General features: G+C 50.3%; 2 protein-coding genes across 21 annotated transcripts in view; one reads left to right on the forward strand and one right to left on the reverse strand.

Moving 5' to 3' along the window:
- Positions 1-17,817, forward strand: part of ADRB1 (adrenoceptor beta 1) — a 29,681-nt gene extending 11,864 nt beyond the window's left edge. For 2 of the 19 annotated variants that reach the window (XR_015706964.1, XM_087767726.1), the window contains 2 exons: positions 5,697-5,965; positions 13,171-13,185. Coding sequence is in view for 11 of the 19 variants with exons in the window: in XM_087767726.1 (XP_087623852.1) it covers positions 5,697-5,936 (240 nt within the window). In the remaining 8 variants the exon portion in view is untranslated. The other 17 variants (XR_015706961.1, XM_087767723.1, XR_015706962.1 and 14 more) reach the window with 12 other exon arrangements.
- Positions 535-9,999, reverse strand: LOC148054860 (uncharacterized). 2 transcript variants are annotated; one of them, XR_015706970.1, is made up of 2 exons: positions 9,558-9,660; positions 535-581 (listed from the first exon to the last, which is right to left on the reverse strand). XR_015706970.1 is itself a non-coding variant. In XM_087767732.1 (2 exons), exons 1-2 carry the CDS (start codon positions 9,997-9,999, stop codon positions 7,038-7,040), a joined length of 966 nt encoding a protein of 321 aa, XP_087623858.1. In that variant the 3' UTR covers positions 6,152-7,037. The 2 variants fall into 2 exon arrangements, 1 of the variants encoding a protein (XP_087623858.1); XM_087767732.1 differs by lacking the exon at positions 535-581 and adding an exon at positions 6,152-7,561 and having other exon boundaries at positions 9,558-9,999.
- Positions 17,818-17,844: the final 27 nt, after the last annotated feature.

A 17,844-nucleotide genomic window follows, 5' to 3' on the forward strand; every position in this document is an offset into this window, starting at 1 on the left:
CATAACTGACCAGGAGTTGTGTTTGTTCAGAGGTGAGCCTGAAAGGTGGTCAGGTCACCTGAAGACTTTCTGCAGAGCCAGAAACCGCTGCTGGTCCTGCCTGCCCCTTTCTGCCCCAAACCTTCACTAGGTCCGCCAGCGCCTGCCCAGAGCTGGGGAGCTGCCCTCTGCCCGCTTGGATGGTCGGAGCAGGATTTCCGTTTTCCTACCAGCCTTGGTGGCTCGGGCTCTCTGGTCTCTTGTCCAAATGGGAAATGCATGATGAGAAACTGTTTAAACAACTTAGGGTACAAGGAAACTCACTGGAGTAAAGTACAACGTTATAATTTATTTCCAAGGAAATGATGCACTCTCCAAAAGCACTCCACTCAAGCACTGCAATTTAAAGTTGCAGGATAATTGCTGGCCCTCTTCGGTGCTGCCTGCAGCCCTCATCTGGGTCTGAGTGTGGTGCACAAGGAGGGCAGGAGTCCGCCAAGACCATCTGTGCTGCTGTCTGCTCTTGCCACCAGCAACTGTTCATCAGCAGGGTATTGCAGATCTTTGCATGCAGTGAGATGCTTGATGTGGGTATAACTCTGCTGGTGAAGAGGCGTCAGACAATGTTACATAAACTCTGTGCCAGTGGATATGTAAAGATATATTCAAATGTTAGTGAGGGCATTTCCTTAAAAATGTTTTAAACCACCCATAGCAGCTGCATGGACCAAGATCACAAAGAGCAGGGAGTGACCAAGTGAAGGACCATCTCCCCCATCCCCCAGGCTGTAAGGTTGCTACCTAGGCACAGTTGAATGCCTGAGGTTCAGGGAGGGTCTGGCTCTTAGAGCTGTCCTGACTGTTGGTTTGCTTGCGTGGGTAGGTCAAAACAGCCTGGTGCTGGTGAAGGAAAGCCCAGGAGCCACCGAAGCCCCAGAGGAATTCTCTTATTCTATTTCCAGCCTTGCTTTTTAAGATACAAAGGGCTTCAGATCAGATGCATTTCTGAAGCTTATCTGTGTGAATATTTGACTGCTTATCCAAATAGGACAAAAACCTTCAGACCTTCTGAGGTCCATCCATCAAGAGCCTTATCTCCCCATGTCACCGCTTGGCTCCCAGCTGCTGCTGCTCAGAGCCTCCCAGCTCCCGGGGCTCGGCTCTGCCCACCAGCTTCCCATCTCCCCTCTCTGAGCAGCTTCATGGCATTATCCATGGTCACCTCCTTCGCTCCCTGCCACTTCAGTGACAGTCTCTGCATTGCATGCAGGAGCGACAGGCCTGGGCTGCTGCACGGTCTACAGCCAGCCAGCATCCTGATGGGCTGCGTTTGTGCTGCTCTGTCGCAGTCCACTGTCTCCATCCCCCACATACGTAGCCATCTGGGCTATGACCACAGCCATGACCAGAGCAGAGCATGCTGACTCTGCTTGGTCCCAAGAACAGAGAACATTTGTCTTTGTTTATGGGATATTAATGAAGCCCGGTTAAAGGAACACAGTCTCCTCTAGCTGAGGTTCAAAGACTGAAATATCCAAGGAGAATGTTTCTGATCCCCTCTCTGGTAAACGAGGGATGCACCGGGAGCGTGGCAAGCGCGCAGGAGGGGCACCAGCATCATTGGCCCCACGAGGTTCCTGGCTGGGTAAAACAGCTGCATAGTTAGTCTTATGCCTAATTTATACATCGCGTTATGCAGCCTTGTCAGAAGAGCCTTTGCAGCGCGTTGTACTTGGTGTCGGGGGCCGCAGGACATGTCTTGCTTTGAAGCTGAGCTGGCACAAGAAGTCGTCTGTAGTCCTGCCGTCCTGTCAAAGCCATGGCCAAAAACAACAGGGTGAAGACTTTGGAAAGAGCCACCCATCCACAGCATAACTCAGTTAAAATGGGGGCCTGGCTGGCTCAGGGCTTGAGAACAGCTTTTAAGCACATCAGAGGTTGAAATCCTGGGCACAACAGCGGGGATCAGAGGTCTTTCCTGCTTGGTACTGCACGATTTTGGCTCAGATTGAGACAAGCTTCAGCATTGGGGTGGCCTTTTCCAATGGGGACCATTTTTCTATGGTCCTCTTCACAGGAGAATCTGACCTGTGGGCTGTTGCTGCTCCCCCTGGTTTTAATATTTTTCTCTGTTTTGATAGTTGGAAGGGTAAAACTAATTCCCATCTCATAGATAACAATGAATGTGACCCAATAGCAAGAGGATAAATTTATTTTTTATACTGTGGTGTATGATAAGCTATTTATAAATATTATGCCACTTCTAGCTCATCATCAGGATTTAAAATAAAGTTTTAATTTAAACATAATTTTTCAATGTTGACAGATACGATAAATACATTTTGTTCCAATAAAACCTAATTTCAACAATATTTTGCAAAATTCATTACAAGCTAAGGATTATTCCCCTGATTTTTTTGCTTTGTTTGTCTCCATGTTCCAGTGTTTAGTTTAATGTTACATTCCATTATAGAAAAAATATCTGTGACTGCAGTAATTCATTCACTGAGGCCTCTGCTTAAGGGATGGGAGGGTGCTCTTGAGAAGAATGATGGAGACAGGAGTTAGCTTGTGTCTTGGAGGCCTTGGGGCAGTCACAGTAACCCTCTGCACCATTCAGGGACTTAATGCCTTCCTTGCAGCTCCATAGGGCACTAAAAGTTACCCCCACTGGGAGATACCCTGCCTTGAAGGGGCTCAGGACACTTGATCTGGTGCTGGCACAATGGGAGCAGATGTGCCTGGTCACAGCCCGAGCTCCCAGGCCCGTGTGATGCCACTGCAGCACGATGACAGCGGTACCTTAGCATTGTTTCAGGGATTTCAACATCTGTGCAATGGCCCAGGACCAGAGGGACCTGTCCCCGGGGCTTCAGTGGCACACGGGACTTCTTTTACATTCAAACTCCCTCACTTAAATCATGCCTACTGGTGTGAAGATGGAGGCCACCACCTCCCCTCCAGAGCATCCCTCCTCTCTTCCAAAGGCTCTTTCTCAGGCTTCGAGACCGATGGCAGAACCAGCCCTCAGGGTGCTGCTGCAAAGCCTGGTGGCAACTTCATGGCAATTGAGCTAACCTTGATATTCAAGGCAATCCCAAAAGAAAGCCGAGAGGGCACAGTGGGACTGATTTCATGTCCAGAAGGTGAGGTTAAACAGAAGTCCTCCATCTACAGGAGGGTTGCATTCCTGTTGCCTGAGCTGAGTCCCTCCAAAATTTCTCTGGACCTTCTCTGGACCTTCTCTGGTTTTCCTGCTTTCCCATGTAAACAGCTCTGAGGAAGATCTCTTTTTCTGCAATCAAACATTTTCATTCTGCAGTAAAACAGCTCTTATATCAGCTACCATTGTATTGTGGATGCAAATGCAGCACAACAGAGCCCTTACATGTTTTGAGGTGAGGGGGGCAGACCCTGTGCTTAGCAGCAAAAGTACAAGGAACAATGAGCAGGAAAAACAACTTGTTTTAAAGTGCTTTAAAGTGCTTTAAAGCTGCTGTCTGTCTTCTGAGCCTCGCAGCTTGCAGCCCGTACTTCTCATGCCACCTCCCCACTAGACAGTCAAACAAGAGATGATGCTATTTGGAGAGCAAGTCTGCGTGCTGGAGATGTACAAACACTCATGCTTGTATCCACCTGGACTGGCCAGCTGCTGTGCTGAAAACACCTGGGAAAGGGGCATCCAGAAGGGGAGGGAGGTCTTCTGGTGAGTTGCCATGTCGCTCAGGCTGCTTTCATGGCAATACCTAGAGGACGTCATCCGGCGTGGCCAGCTATGATAATCTGTTCAGTGGGAACAGGTGCTGGAGGATAATCCTGCTGTTTTTCTTGGTTACGGTTCGCTTCGGTCACTAAGACTGAGCAAACAGGATTATCATAGCAGCGATTCAGGAGGTGAAGTTACTGGTGCTGTGAGTCTGTGGCTCTGTGGACATTTGCTTCCTAGGCAGACGCCAACTTTCCTGAGCAGCCTGCCTCGGCCAGGGCAGCGGGTGAGCGGCTGAGCCGTCGGCACCAAGGGGCTTCACTGGCTGGCTCCTGCCCGCTGTCCTCCCTCAGGTCTGCGCCGTGCCCCTCAGGGACAAGGACTGGATCCCAGATGCAAAGCCCATGCTCTCTACAGCTCTCCTGGAAAGATGCCTCCCCCAGACACCTGGTTTTGAGGGGGATGGAGGCCGCCCAGCCATGCAGCAGCCAGTGCCATCGCCCCGAAACCTGGGCTGGGCCAAGGCACTGGCGGAGAGAGGACGAGGGGCAGCAGCTCCAGCCGGGCTGCCAGGTCCACGCTGGTGGGGAAGGCTTGAGGCACTGCAGACCCCCCCGGGGTTTACGGTGAACCAGCCCCTCCCTGTGAAACTTCAGAGCAAGTCTGTCCCTGCGTAAGTGCAGGCTCGAGCTTCCAGCAGACTTTAATGTATCGTCAGGTTTTGTTTTAAATCCCCAGAGTGCTGCACATATCCATTCCCTCTCCGTCCTCCTCCACCGCTCTTAGAGACCATCGTGTGCCCTGGTGGCACTCCTTGCTATGCAAAGTCCGTGCCTCTCTGTTCCTGTTTCACCAACTTTTGCTTCTTCTGATAACAACCCCTGACCCCCCACCCCTGGCAATTCCCTTCTCCACCAGCGAAGAAGGACGTGTAAGGTTCGTGGCACCAGCCTTTACGCAGTGTCTATGCACAGACATCTGCTCCCCTTTACTGGTTTGCTTCAGGACTTAGCTGACACCTAATTTCAGTAACAGCAAAGCAATCGAGCTTGGCTTCATGGCTTTGTGGCAATCTTGGCCCAAAGCTGTTTTAAATAACAAATTGCAACGTGTACAGAGACGAATACCAAACTGCGGGAATAGGAACTAGAGACGTGCAGCTCAGGAAGGGTTGTTAAAGCTCCAGCTTGTAGCCGTGCTGATAAGGCAGTTTCCAAGAAGTTGCCCAGCCCTTAAGTTCTAGAAACCCTCTCTTCCCAGGTCAATAACCTTTTATGGACTGAATCCTGGTGTCATCCTACAAGTAAACACAGTCCGGGCAGGACCTTCTGCAAGTGATATGAGAGAAAGGAGAACCCGTGTGGCTAAGAAGGGGCCCAGAGACTTTCTAGCATAGAAAACCAAAGCACACAGGTAGTTCTGGTAGTTTGGGAAAGCACAAGAAAATGCTTCATGCAACTTCATTCTTTGGCCAAGTCTCCTCCTTGCCTGAGAGGGGATCGAGGCTGCTGCTCTCCCCTCCCTGCGCTGCGCAGGCAGCGGGCTGCGGCCCTGCAAGGCTTGGACTCCCTCCAAGGTCTCCCCTCTTCCCGGGGAGCGCTCCATCAGCCCCGGGAGCAGGGCTCTGCACCCAGGCTGCCCTGACACCAGCCCCCTCGCAGCTCCACTCCCTGCTTTTCACCAGCCTTAACTTCAGACATGAACAGAGGCTCTTTGGGGAGAAGATTTTCCATAGCACCCTGCAGCTCTGTTAGCAAAAATGTTCAATGGGGCTCTAGCGAGAGCACCAAGACAGGGCTGATGAGACTCAGTTGTTTGGCTCCCTCATTTCACAGGGATTTTTTAAAATATCTTATGCAGGTGCGGGAGTTGACACAACAGAGCATGCACCACGTTAGAGTCTGTCCAGCTTGTGTGCAAACACTGCTAGTCCCTTTTTAAAACTCTTAGGAGTTGTTTCATAAACACAACATATTTTGCTTAATTTCCAAATCATGTGCCATTTCCTCAGCAGGTCCGGTGGTGGAGGAGCCGCTCATGTGGACACGGGCTGCAGCCCTGCGGAACAGTCCCGGGTCCCTGCCAGAGCTGGCAGCAGAGCCAGGCAGAGGCTACCACCTGCTGGACCTTTCTCATTGCCTCCCTGCTCCGAACCTCTCCACAATGCCATTTACTGACGGCACCGACTGCTTTCTGGGCAACCGCAGAAATGCTGTGTGCTGAGCATCACGGCACAAACACCTCTCGCTAGCTCTTCATCCCTAACAGGGCTATTGAGATGTGAGTAAGCTGTATAAACTGCTCAGTGAGTAGCTTTGTGGGCCTGACCTGTTTGTTGCTCGTTTGGGGTTTGACGTGTGTTTTACAGAGTCTGGATATGCTCTCTTCCTTGCTGGCCCTGCAGAACAGGGGCACCTTTCTGAGCTGAGGCAAATCGCCAGAGTTTCGCTGAATTGGGGAACCTGATATTTCCCCATCGAAACTTGCTCCTACCAAAAAAAGAAATGACTCTTCCAACAGTCCTTAAGAAGGGGCAAAAAATTTCATGCAGACTGGATGGGCACCTGCCTGAGTTTGCGTGGGATCCCACCCTTGCGCGGGGGGTCATGGGGGTCTTCATGGGAAGCACCCTTGCACGCTTAGGGGTCTTCATGGGAAGTGGTGCTAGAACGTGAACCCAGCTCTGCCATGCAATCATGCATCATCGTGGGCAGCACTCCCGAGCGGGCACGATGGGTCCACAGGGCTGCTGCTTTTGTGAGGGTGCAGGACTTGGCCTGTGTAATCCAGACAACCCAGGGCCATGTTTGTCCCAGTCAAGGAGCTCGGCCTGTAACTCACCCTGACTCCTGCAGCATTGAGATTAAAGGGCTTGGTACCTGCTTTGGATGGGCAAACTTTGGAGATCTTGCAGGGCTGAACACCCACTGCTGCCAACATGTCTGGGGGGGCTCGTGGTGCTGCAGCATGTGCATTTCTAGGGCAGAGACTTTGTTTTTGCACCGAGCACGCTGAACGCCGTCAGTGTAATTTCCTGATCTAGGGTTTTTTTGATTGACCTGTTCTTCTGAGCTGCCCTGAGCCTCGGCAGGTCTTGCTAACTTGCACCTACAATGCATCGGGCCTCGGCTGCCCAGTTAGCCAGGCTCTGGGAAGGTCACTGGAAGGACTCCAGTGGCTTCAAATAGGAGTTGAGTAATGCTGCATGAGATCAAAACAAAAATGTCTCTGCATATGAAAAAATATTATGGAAACTGTATCATTCATGCACAAAAGCTGCACTTCAAACTTTATCATATAAAATACATAATATTGTAAATGGAAAGATAAATTGCATGAGGCCTGGTGCGCATTAAAATTGTTGGCCTGTGAAAACATCCCTTCCCATAAACACAGCTATGTCCTGGGCTCTGGCACACAAGTAGGCATCCGAAGCTAGAAAACTTGGACTCTTTCTGCACTCCTTCAAAACACTCATTTCTCTGTAGCAGTAATTAATTTCTAGGCTCATCCCATGTCTTGTCAAGAATGACCCAGCGCAAACCCTTACGATGGAGCTGTCAATATGAGGTGACACGGTGGTGTGACAGGTAGGCTTCAGGACCCCATAAATACAGCAGCAGTGCCAGGGAGCAATGCCTGGGGGCAGAGGTGGGTGCTGAGCCCACGGGCAGGCTGCAGTACTTGGCTCCGTTAGGTCTTCATGGGAGGTCTGACTCTGTGGTCTAATCCTGACCCACTGATGCTGGCCAGGAGTTGACTGTGGTGCCCAGCAATGCAGACGCCCTGCGGTTCTCACAGCTGCCATCTGCAGCTCGATCGTATTCCAGCAATAGCTGATTTCCATGACCCGGGGAGCAGGTTTTAGCATATCACCTTGAGGAAAAGAGCAGAGAATGGCTTGGCATGCACAGCAATTGCAATTTTTAGGGAAAAAATGAATTAATGTGGGTATTAACTGGCAATTTGTCATACAGCCTCTAAAGCTAGCTTCTGATGCTGTGAAGTGTGCAGTGAAAAGCGACGGATACTTCTGCATCTCCTCTGGCTTCTCCGAAGCTCTTCAGCACTAGGAGCAGGTGAACACTACCAAGGCTGTTTGCTGCTCAACAAATGGGAGAAGGCATGATGAATGCTTCAGCTGCTCACTGCAAGTGGCTCTTTCCTCTGACCTGGGGCCACGGGGCAAACTGTAGCTCAGTCTTTCCCTCTGTACCATGCTCCTCTTCTCAGGCAGGAGCATCAGGAGCTGGCTGCAGGCACTGCAGAAGCACCGTTTGTCTGCTGGTAGGCTGGACCTGAAGCACTTGCCATATATCACTCTGCTGTGCCTCACTACCACCATCCCGCGACAACTCTGTGGCAGAGGGGTCCCACCGCACACCCTACAGCAGCTGGGCCTGAATGCAAATGCATTCAATCTTCAAGCAATACAGAGCCAAGTGAAATAACCCATCTGCACCATTTGTCCACTATTGTAATCAAATTATCCTTTTTTTCCCCCAAACACATGCAGTTCAGGCCAACCGGTCACACTGTGCAAGCCCACCCCTGATCCACATGCCTACAGACCGCAAGAGCTGTGAGATGGCTGACGGGCTCTCAGGCTCTCATGCTCTCCTGCCCCAGTGCTGTGGAATGTGGCTCGGCTAACTGGGCTATACTGGTTCCCTGCTGGACCGTGTTCCCCTAACTGACATCAGGAGACATCCAGCTGTGATGACTAAGCTCTTCTTAAGTTCCAGAAGTCCAACAAATAAATGTTTCTTGAAAATAAGCTAGCGTCCTGTTTCAGGAAATGAGTGAACCATCAGGCTGGCTGCTTTTGTGTAGGGGGCAAAGCTTCACAGGGACCCACGGGGCACCAGGCAGTAACACAAGCATCTTGCTTGCCCGCCCTCCCAGCTCGCCTCTCCTCCTTTGATGGGTTTGGAATGAGCTCTGGAGGTCTAACTGTGGAGAGTAATGATGTGTGAAAGCTCACTTTCATTTTTCACTCTACTTTTTTGGAAGGTGGAACATTTTACAGTTGACAGTACCATGCTAAAGCCATATGAGGCAAGCAACTATTTTTAACCAGACGGAGACTATCTGAGAGTCTACTGATGAATCATTTTAAACAAGGAAGAAATCATGAGATCCAAAAGTGGTGCTGGGGGCGGTGGGGGGTTGGGGGTGGAAAGGCTTTTATCATGCACTTGTTCCAGTAACTGTTCAACTACTTCCAGACTATGATGACGACTCTCTGAAAGTGCCTGTGGGGTCACTTCAAGTAGAGGCTGCATTTTACAAAATGCTTCTGCTTTGGGAGAGAGGCAGGTGCTCAGGCTGGAGCAGCTTGAGAGGCTGCCTGTGCTCGCTAACTCCCTTCGCACCCTGCACCGTGCTCTGAACTGTGCCAAATGGGAGAAGGCACTTCTCTGAGCCCCCATCGCCCCGTTGTGCATTAGCCGGGTGCGATACTCTGACCACTTGTGGGACCACAGCCTAGGGTGAGAGGAGAAAGGGTGGCCTCAGCCCCAGTCTGGATGCCCTTCCACCTGACAGCGAAAAGCACCGTTTCTCCCTCCTCTGCCACACCAGCGCAGAGGTGGCACTTCAAATAACGCGAGTTCGCCAGGCGAAACCAGCCCTGTGGATAAACTGAGAACTTTTCTTTCCGTTTCCTTTCTCTAACATATCTCAGACTCGCAGCAAGACCCCTTCTCACTGGAGGGCTGGCAGCTATGGACTAAGGCAGTTCCTCACACGAGGAAAGAGAGAGCTAGAAAGACAGACTGAGTTACAACTGCCCAACAGGTTACGACCCAAATCGTGTTACAAGCCTATCAGCACAATCATGTAAATTAATTCATGACTTACACATACTCACTCGGAGCACAAGGGTGGTAAACATGTGCATTGTGTTTAGCTTTCTTCTGAAGTTTGTGGCTCCACTGCATGTGCAACAGAGTATTTGGCCTTGGAGCTGAGCTGAGAGTCCATGTAGAAACACGGCACTGCTCGGGCACACCATGGTACCAGGCCAAGGACTGGGAGGAATGCTTCTGCATTCGACCCTGCCACAGTCTGCAAGGCTTTGTGGTTTGCAATGTTTTCCCATTTTGCAAGGGGAAATCAAACCTCCTTCCCTGACCTAGTTTGGTACTTGGTCGCTGGCCTGTCTTCTCAGTATCATTGAAACCATGGTGGGACATGTCCTCAGCCCCTTTTAGACCAGTCTCTTGGCTCTGATTTCCCAAAAGCTGCTGCTCCTGGGTTCCTCTGCGTTGATAACAAAAGTCAAACCCTGTCCCAGGTTTGCACTGCAGCATGGCTGGGGCAGAGCGTGCGGAGATGACACCAAGGCATCATGGAGAGGTTCTGTGTCTGCCTGTCACACAATAAAACATAATGTCTTACTTTTGCAGAGATGGGAAAGTTCAAATGAACTCTTTCTCTATCAAGCCATCGATAGCATCGCAGGAGGAGTGAGTGCATATCAAGAGTAGTTTTAGCTGCCAACTTGGTGGCAGCCTTGAATGATGAGCCTATTTGCCATGGTAGGTAGGTTGCAGCTCTCCGGTGTCTCTGCTGCACTGTGTTCGCCTTTGCAAACATCGTGAACGTGAGCTATAAAACCAGGTGGACTTTCTGGCTGCAAAGGCTCACAAACAAATTTAGCCAAAGGGACTGGATACATCCCCTTTAAAAAGCTGCCAGGGTCAGTGTCTGCAGCATGGGGAATGGAGCTCAAAATAAATGACCCTTGAACGTGATGTTTTTAAGAGCAATTGCAAAGCGAGGGGAACGCAGCATGGCCTGCTTCGACCTCCACCAAACTCTGCACAAAACCCACAGTGCTGCAAAGCCCCGGCTCTGTGTTATAGTTATAGCTGTCACCGTAGCTGTCACCTCATGGTTTTGTTCTCACTGTGCAATGGAAAGAAGTGAAAAGCGAGGCTTGTGTTGCTACCCGTGACGCTAAATGCAGCATGAGCTGCCAAGCTCACGTGTGTGGTCTGCGGGGCATTGGAAAGAGGAGACTTGTTTCTCCCATGGGACTTGGATCCCATGTGGGATCTCCTTTCCTGCAGAGGCCCAGAGCTGCCCTTCCAGACCCTCCTCTTTTCCCTTTCCCACTGTTTATTTCTGATCTCACCCATCCTCTCCGGGTACCGCTGTGGGGAAGGGATGGCTCCCTGCCCGCCACCAGCCCACCCAGCCGGGGCACACCGCAACCTGTGCAAAGCAGATCTGGGCCTTTTGCTTGAGGAAACATGCGGTTCAGCTGATGCCGACGATCAGCATCCAGCATGCTCACGCTTGCACGCCACGCGTGGCCTATCCTGTCCCTGCGCCTGCAATCTTGAGTAATGGGGCCTGACACGTGTGTTTTTCCAGAACACAGTCTCTTCAGATCAAATTAATTCTGCGATTTCCATCTGCTTCCTCTTCTGCATAAACGATGAAGACTTCCTGAAGCTAACGGCCAAGCTTGCTCGAAGCTGGGACATTAAAATTAATCTTCTGTTCTTGGGTACTTTCCGTAGTCTGATGAGTCTGCGTGCTACTTCTCCCTTCTCACCCGCAGACCTGTAGGTCCCAAAGCTGCAGGCAAAGAAGCATTTTAGCGGGGGGATGAGGAGGGCAGGGCAGGGTGTGAAGTGACTTGTCTGTGGGTTTGAGCCTGCCTAGAGGCTCACACTGAAAGGTCTTTGCCGACAGCCTCTCTGTTGAGTTGGTGCCCGTGGCTGGGGCAAGCGCAGCGCTGTGGGTCCAGCCTGGGGTCCACCACAAACAGCCTCAAATGAGCCTGCAGCTGCCTCCCACTTCCTCGGTCCAAGGGTGAGGCCGGCGGTCATCCAGGCATTTCTGAGGACATGGTAACTGAGGGCTGTGTTTAAAAACACCAGGCAATCTCTCCTTCCCAATTTGAAGGGCTGAATAGGATGTTTGTATTTGAGCCCCAGCAACACGGTGTCCTGTAGGTCCTCTTTGCCTTAAGAGGAACTGAGATTTTGGTGGGAACATCTTGTATTGTGCATGCATTTCCCCCCTCCCGCTCATCAGGGGTTGCATCGTGTTGCTTATATTAAATTCTAAAATACAGATGAAGCTGTGAAGCATGAATAATAAATGCTGCTCATCATTAGATACCTCAGAAGCACATCCCGTTAATAAAGGGTATTGGGTGAATAAAATGCCTTTTACTCCCTGATCAAGACATTTTTTGTTCACTTCTTGTCAGCAAAATATAGTGTTGGGTCTAAGCCGGGACGTTTATATTTTTGTGTGGATCTACATTTGCATTTTCTCATGTCTAGTTCTATAACCTGACTGCATTGCTAGTATACAAGAAGAAACGGCCTCAAGCTGCACCAAGGCAGGTTTAGGTTGGATATTAGGAAAAATTTCTTCACTGAAAGGGTTGTCAGGCCCTGGCACAGGCTGCCCAGGGAAGTGGTTGAGTCCCCATCCCTGGAGGTATTTAAAAGCTAAGTAGACGTGGTGCTTAGGGACATGGTTTACTGGTGGACTTGGCAATGCTATGTTAATGGTTGGACTTGATGATCTTAAAGGTCTTTTCCAACCTAAACAATTCTATGATTCTATAAGTAGTTCTGGCACCACAAAATTTTCATAGCCTATAAAAGGCATGGAGCAGAAGTCTAGAGAACATAACCTGCATCTGTCTCCCACCTGCAGTGCAACCACCAGTACTTATCTTACAAGTAGGACCTCTCTCAGTCACAGATCTCAAAGCCCTTAGTGAAGTGTATTCCTTCTTTTTTAAAAAATGCTAATCACGTCCTTATCCAGCTTTTTGTTTGAGCAAGATGCAGTGTCCTGGTGCTGAGCTGCAGCTTTCTTGGCTTGCTCTGCTCACCAGGTGGGTCTGTTCTAGTGGGATTTTTAAGTGTGGTGAATTTTAAACTAATTAGTTAAAAATTTACAAACCTGAGCATGCAGTCTTCTGCTTGCTTCAGTATCACCCCTCAGGGACAGGCCTCGTTGATGCTTTCAATAAGGTCAAGTCTGCCTTTCTAACACTGGTTTTACTTGTGTCTGCTTTTGTGCCCTTCTCCGGCCTGCCAGTGGTGAGGTCTAGGTCCCTGTTACACAAGTGAATGTTGTCAGTGTTTTCCTTCTTGATTGTTCTGCGTGTAATTTAAATTCCACTAGCAGCATTTAGATTATGTCATTGCATCATTTTGATGGTGTTTTTCTTGGCTGCGGGTTTGATTTTCTTGGCATTGCAGTTAGGGCATCTTTGCAGACATGTACACTTGCTAGCTGCACACTCCATTTCCCCCTTTGTGCACCTTGTGCTCGCCTCTGCAAATCCAAACTGCAAAGCACTTATTTTGCAATTCTTTCCTTGCCTGTTCACAACAGCTAACGCAATTTCTCTTCCCCTTTAATTTTCATACGTCAGTACTTCTCTTGGGTTAAAATTGTCTTTATACTACATGAAATCTTTAATTTTTTTTTTTTAATAGCAGCACCCAGAAGACCAGAAGATCCAGGCAAGGATCAGGAACAATTTATGCTGGTTCTGCACAGGCAAAACCCAGCGCTCCTGGTGCCCAAGTGCTTCTGCTCTAACCTTCATACGGGACAAGAGAGGGATACGGGGGGGAAAACAGGAGCATCAGGAAACGATGATGCAGCATTACCCAGCATGATAGATGTACACGCTTGGCACTAACCATTTTCAGACCTTTGACAGCAGCCGTGCAAAGGGATTTCAAAGGAACTGCGAAGGATAACTATTTCATCTTAATATGTACACACTAACACTTTTGAGTGTTTTTCATCACTGCATCCACAGCTCTACTGTCACATTTTGCTTGTCCTTCTCTGGATGCGCACCTTCCCAACAGAATGGATTTAGGATTGTATTTTTCCCTGGGCTGTTTAGCAAAGCCCGTTCCTTACTCCTGGCAGTTCTCCTTTCAAGGCGTCTCCAGTTTCCCACAACATTAGTGCAGGGCTCTTGGTGGATTCATTCAAATCCTCACCTTTTTCATCCCCAATACTATTGTAACACAATCTGCCCTTTCTTTTAAGAGCTGACAGTCAAATCAGACATGTATGCTTTGCCAGTACAGAGCTGTCTGTTCTCTTATATTACCAATTATATTTCTTGCCACTGCTTTTTGTTAAACAAAACCAAAGCAATCGCTCCCCAACAACAATCTTTTTCTCCTTTAAACCCATCAGAAATCCTATAAAGGTGTTGAGCTAGAATCTGCATCTTTCTTTTCTCTCCCCCTGCCTATGTATTGCTCTTTCTGTGCTCTCTGCCCTGGTGCTCCCAGCTGCCATGGCCACAGCACCCGGCCCCAGCAAGCCCAGTGCCAGCTCCCAGGATAGCCAGGGGCAAGCGCGGTACGTGCCACACTTCCCTCCACACAGAGCAAATTCACCAAACTCTAGGCCTCTAGGAACCTAGTACTGAACTAGAAATGCAAGCAACATGCTGCCCTCTTAATTTCTTGTCATAAGATCTAGGAAGAAACAGGAAAAAAAATTGGCCCAGCGATTATTTTGCAAGAAAGCGGTACTGGAAGCGCAAGGTTTAACTCAGGGGATGCCCCCTGCACTGCCGTCGTGTCCTGCTCCTTGGTGGAAACGCTATATGAGTAATCATGAAGCTGAGGGAGGTCTGGCAGGGGCCGGGGTCTCTGGCTCCTGGGCAGGCAGCAAACTCCTAGAAGCACGGAGAAGAAAGAGGGGAAGGGAAAATTGACAGGGTTGGGAGACGACACACAGCCCAGCGCAGGCAGGTGCTTCCCAAAAGGAATCTCCAAAGCAAATACAATTGTGCAAGCCATTTCTGTGCCATGCTGGCAAAGAGAGCCAGACTTTTCTGTTTCTTTTTCATAGCTATCTGCTCAAAAGTGTGTGTTTTGGATACCCCAGGGTTGAACAAGGAGAAGTTAAGATCATGCTGTCAGCTGCGCGCCAGATCTGGGCTTGCAGCGCCCCGAGTTCGTTCTGCAGAGGACAGGAGAGGCTGTGGCGCTCCAAAAGCAAGTGGGGTTTGCTCTTGTGCTAGGGTGACCTTTCTAAAAAATAATATTTTTTTTTTCTCCTCATATCTTAGCCTTTCACGAGCTAGCCACTTCCCAGCCCCTTCCTCTCCCCTGTGCGTTGATTTTAAGCCTTTTCTGCATGGTGCGGACAGGCCGTTCCCCCAGCCCGAGGTGGCGGAGGGGCAGCCAGCACGGGCTGTGCTGGAGGCAGCGCTGGGCAGGGGGACGCACACTTGGGGGCTGCTCGCACCGCTTCTTCTCACTGGCTTTGCACACCTGACTAGCCTGTTTTGTTTTCCAAAACCATAACTAATGGTGCCCAGCCCAAGCTTGCCTTCCTCTGAAACCCATCAAGGGCACAAAACCAAACTGAACTGGGATTTTTTTTTGTAAGCATGATGTTTTCAGAAATAAAGTCTTTGTTCAGGCCTAGCCTTGGTGTGTCACAGACCAGCCTGATTCCTCAATTCACAGGCAAATCGCAGGTAGGAAAGTCCCACAGATGAAAGGCTCGTCACAAAGTCTGCTCCACCTTCCTGACAGCACAAGCTGGGTTTTCTGCTTCCCGAGGAGCAGATCTTCACGGCTTCAGATAATAAAGCTAAGTCTGGTCTCTCTCCGGGGAAGACTGATCCTTTTCCAGTCCTGCTTTGACTACTTTGTCTGACTTTGTTCCTGCTCAAAGGTTTGCCCTAGCTGATGAGCCAGCAGGTTGATAAGGGAACAAGAGGTCTTTCAGCATCCCTGTGCTGTTGCGTGTATCATGGCCCCTGGTGGCCAGAGGACTGAAAAATCAAAGGAACCATCTCATGTTGGCAAATGTATGAATTTTTCATCTTAATGCATACATATGAGGGATCAGGACCCCAGCTGGCCTCCCCAGCAGCTGTGTCTGAGATGGGCTCCTTGCTGGTCACAAGGCACCGCAGAGGACGGCGGCCGGCCAGGAGCTGCACGGTGGGGACGGGGTGCCAGCGCAGGAGCCTGCGAGGCTGCTCTGAGTCACCCTTTGGAAGGGCCTCGCTTCCTCGCTCTCCGATCCAAGGCTGTTTTCTTGGCAGAAACCTCCCCCAGCAGTCGGTGGTAAACTCACTGCTTTGGGTTGGGAGGGCTGGTTGGTTTGGGTTTTTTCCAGTGTTTGCTCTGATACACAATTAATTAAACGTAAGTGCCTCCATTTACTGCTCTCTAGAGAAACGCTGCTGGCTTGCGTGCCCTGGCCTTTGGGGACATTTCTATTGTTTCAGCTACCGCCAAAGCCAAGGAAAGCTAAATCACACTCTCCTTCAGCATGATGGGAGGGAGCTCACCCGCCACCGTGCCTCAGCGTGGCTCCTGGTTGCCTAAATGTTGTCTTTAATGAAAGACACGCTGCAGTGGATTTGACATCATCAGGTGACCACTACCAGCAAGGTCTGGGCTCTGTCACCAACCCAAGCAAGGTCAAATCAGTTTGAAATAGTTGACTGGTCTTTCACCATCAACAAGCAGCCTTGGAAGATTGCAAGAAAAGTCTGAGAGATGGAAATGGTTTGACGTAATTCAGGTAACAAAAAAATGTAATCTGTGAGCCTCGTGCTACAGGCTTACCGCCAAATCTGTCACATCTCTTTTCCAAGGGCTTCACGTGCCTGAGGAGCAAAGGTAACTCGATCCAACCTGTATTTTGTCAGGTCCTGGTTTAGAGGTACACCTGCATTTTTGAAGTGCCAGCGTGGTAGTCATTCCCTGCCGGCAGCCCGTCTCGATACGTTTGGTATCGGGGTTGCACGGCCCAAGAAAAACCATGAGGGCTTCAAAGCATGGCGTCCAGGACCACGGGTACCCGGATCGATGGCTCCTCGCTTCACCAGATTGGTTTATGAAGCAGAGGCTTTCCTCTGACAGTCCTTGCTGATGGAAAACGCCTGCTTGGCTCCAGCTGGATCTTTCTAGAGCCCAGAAATGTCTGACTAAAGCCAAGTGAAACAAGGGGCTGTGGATGCTGGGGGAGGGTTTACCTGGAGCCGTGCAGGGGTTTTGCTGCCAGCCATCCTGCCTTGCTCAAGGAGCTCTGTCTCCGCAGCATGGAGGACGTGGGAGCCGTGCAACCACCTCCGACACGCTGCAGGTCACAGCGCGGCACTGCCAGGGAAAACACATGCTCCTTGCTTTGCCTCAAAAAGCTGAGCAGTGACCTGCAGTGGGTCGGGAGCTGCTCGAACAGTTGAATAACCACGCAGCTTGGGAGCAGGTGGACAGCAGCGAGCAATACCCTCACCCCTGGGACAGTCCCATCTCCATCCCCACCGCGGCAGAGTCCTGTCCCCTTCGCAAGCCATCCCACTGGTTGATCGAGCCCTAGGGCCAGATCAGACACATGGCAAGGTGAAGGGACCAGGGAAAGCACATCGCGAGCCCAGTTGCCAGCAGCCTGTGTCACTCCTGACATTAAGCCCATGACAAGCTGACAGCAGCTTGTTCTGATTTCTCACTTCAGCTTATGGCTGAGATACCTTCCACATCCTTCTCTGGAAGGGTGAAGCCCTTAAACGTTTTCCAGAGTCCACCTAATCAATATTTCTCTGATAATCTAATTACTAAGGTGAAGCCAGATCAGCTGATTAGTACAAGCCACTTACAGCATTAACAGGTTACAGCTCAGAGCCCAAGGTCAGTGTTTTTCAGACTCTTTGACTTGCCAAAGTTTCCAGGGAATTTGCAGACCCACAAAACAGGTTTAGGACGACCGGCACTAGGCCTGTTTTTTCAGCCCGTAACTTGGCCGTATGCTGCTTTTACCCGCAGTGTTGATGTAAGGCATTCTCACCTTTTTCCTTCTCCCCTGTGCCAGGCACTGACTGGAGTTAAAATAACTTCAGATCTAATCATTTTCAGAGTATTTTTAACCAGCTGCTTTCACAGTGCAGCCTCACGAACCCTTCTGTCGGGCTGCAGGGGCTGCAGACCACAGCTTGAAAAGCATCGCCCTGCATTCGCACCTTGCTTCAAGCCATCCCCGTCTTCAAAGGCAGCAGCGGTTCCTGAGGAGCTGCGGGTTGGAGGGCCCAGGGCAGTGGTCGGGGACTCGCAGGCCGCCCCACGGGGGACGGCTGTGGCTGCTGGCTGTGCTCACCTACCTCCTGTAAAACACCGGCA

This window comes from Nipponia nippon, unplaced genomic scaffold, assembly GCF_047370975.1.
Source record: "Nipponia nippon isolate SJK-2023a ecotype South Korea unplaced genomic scaffold, ASM4737097v1 scaffold_3, whole genome shotgun sequence".
Classification (NCBI taxonomy): Eukaryota; Metazoa; Chordata; class Aves; order Pelecaniformes; family Threskiornithidae; genus Nipponia; species Nipponia nippon.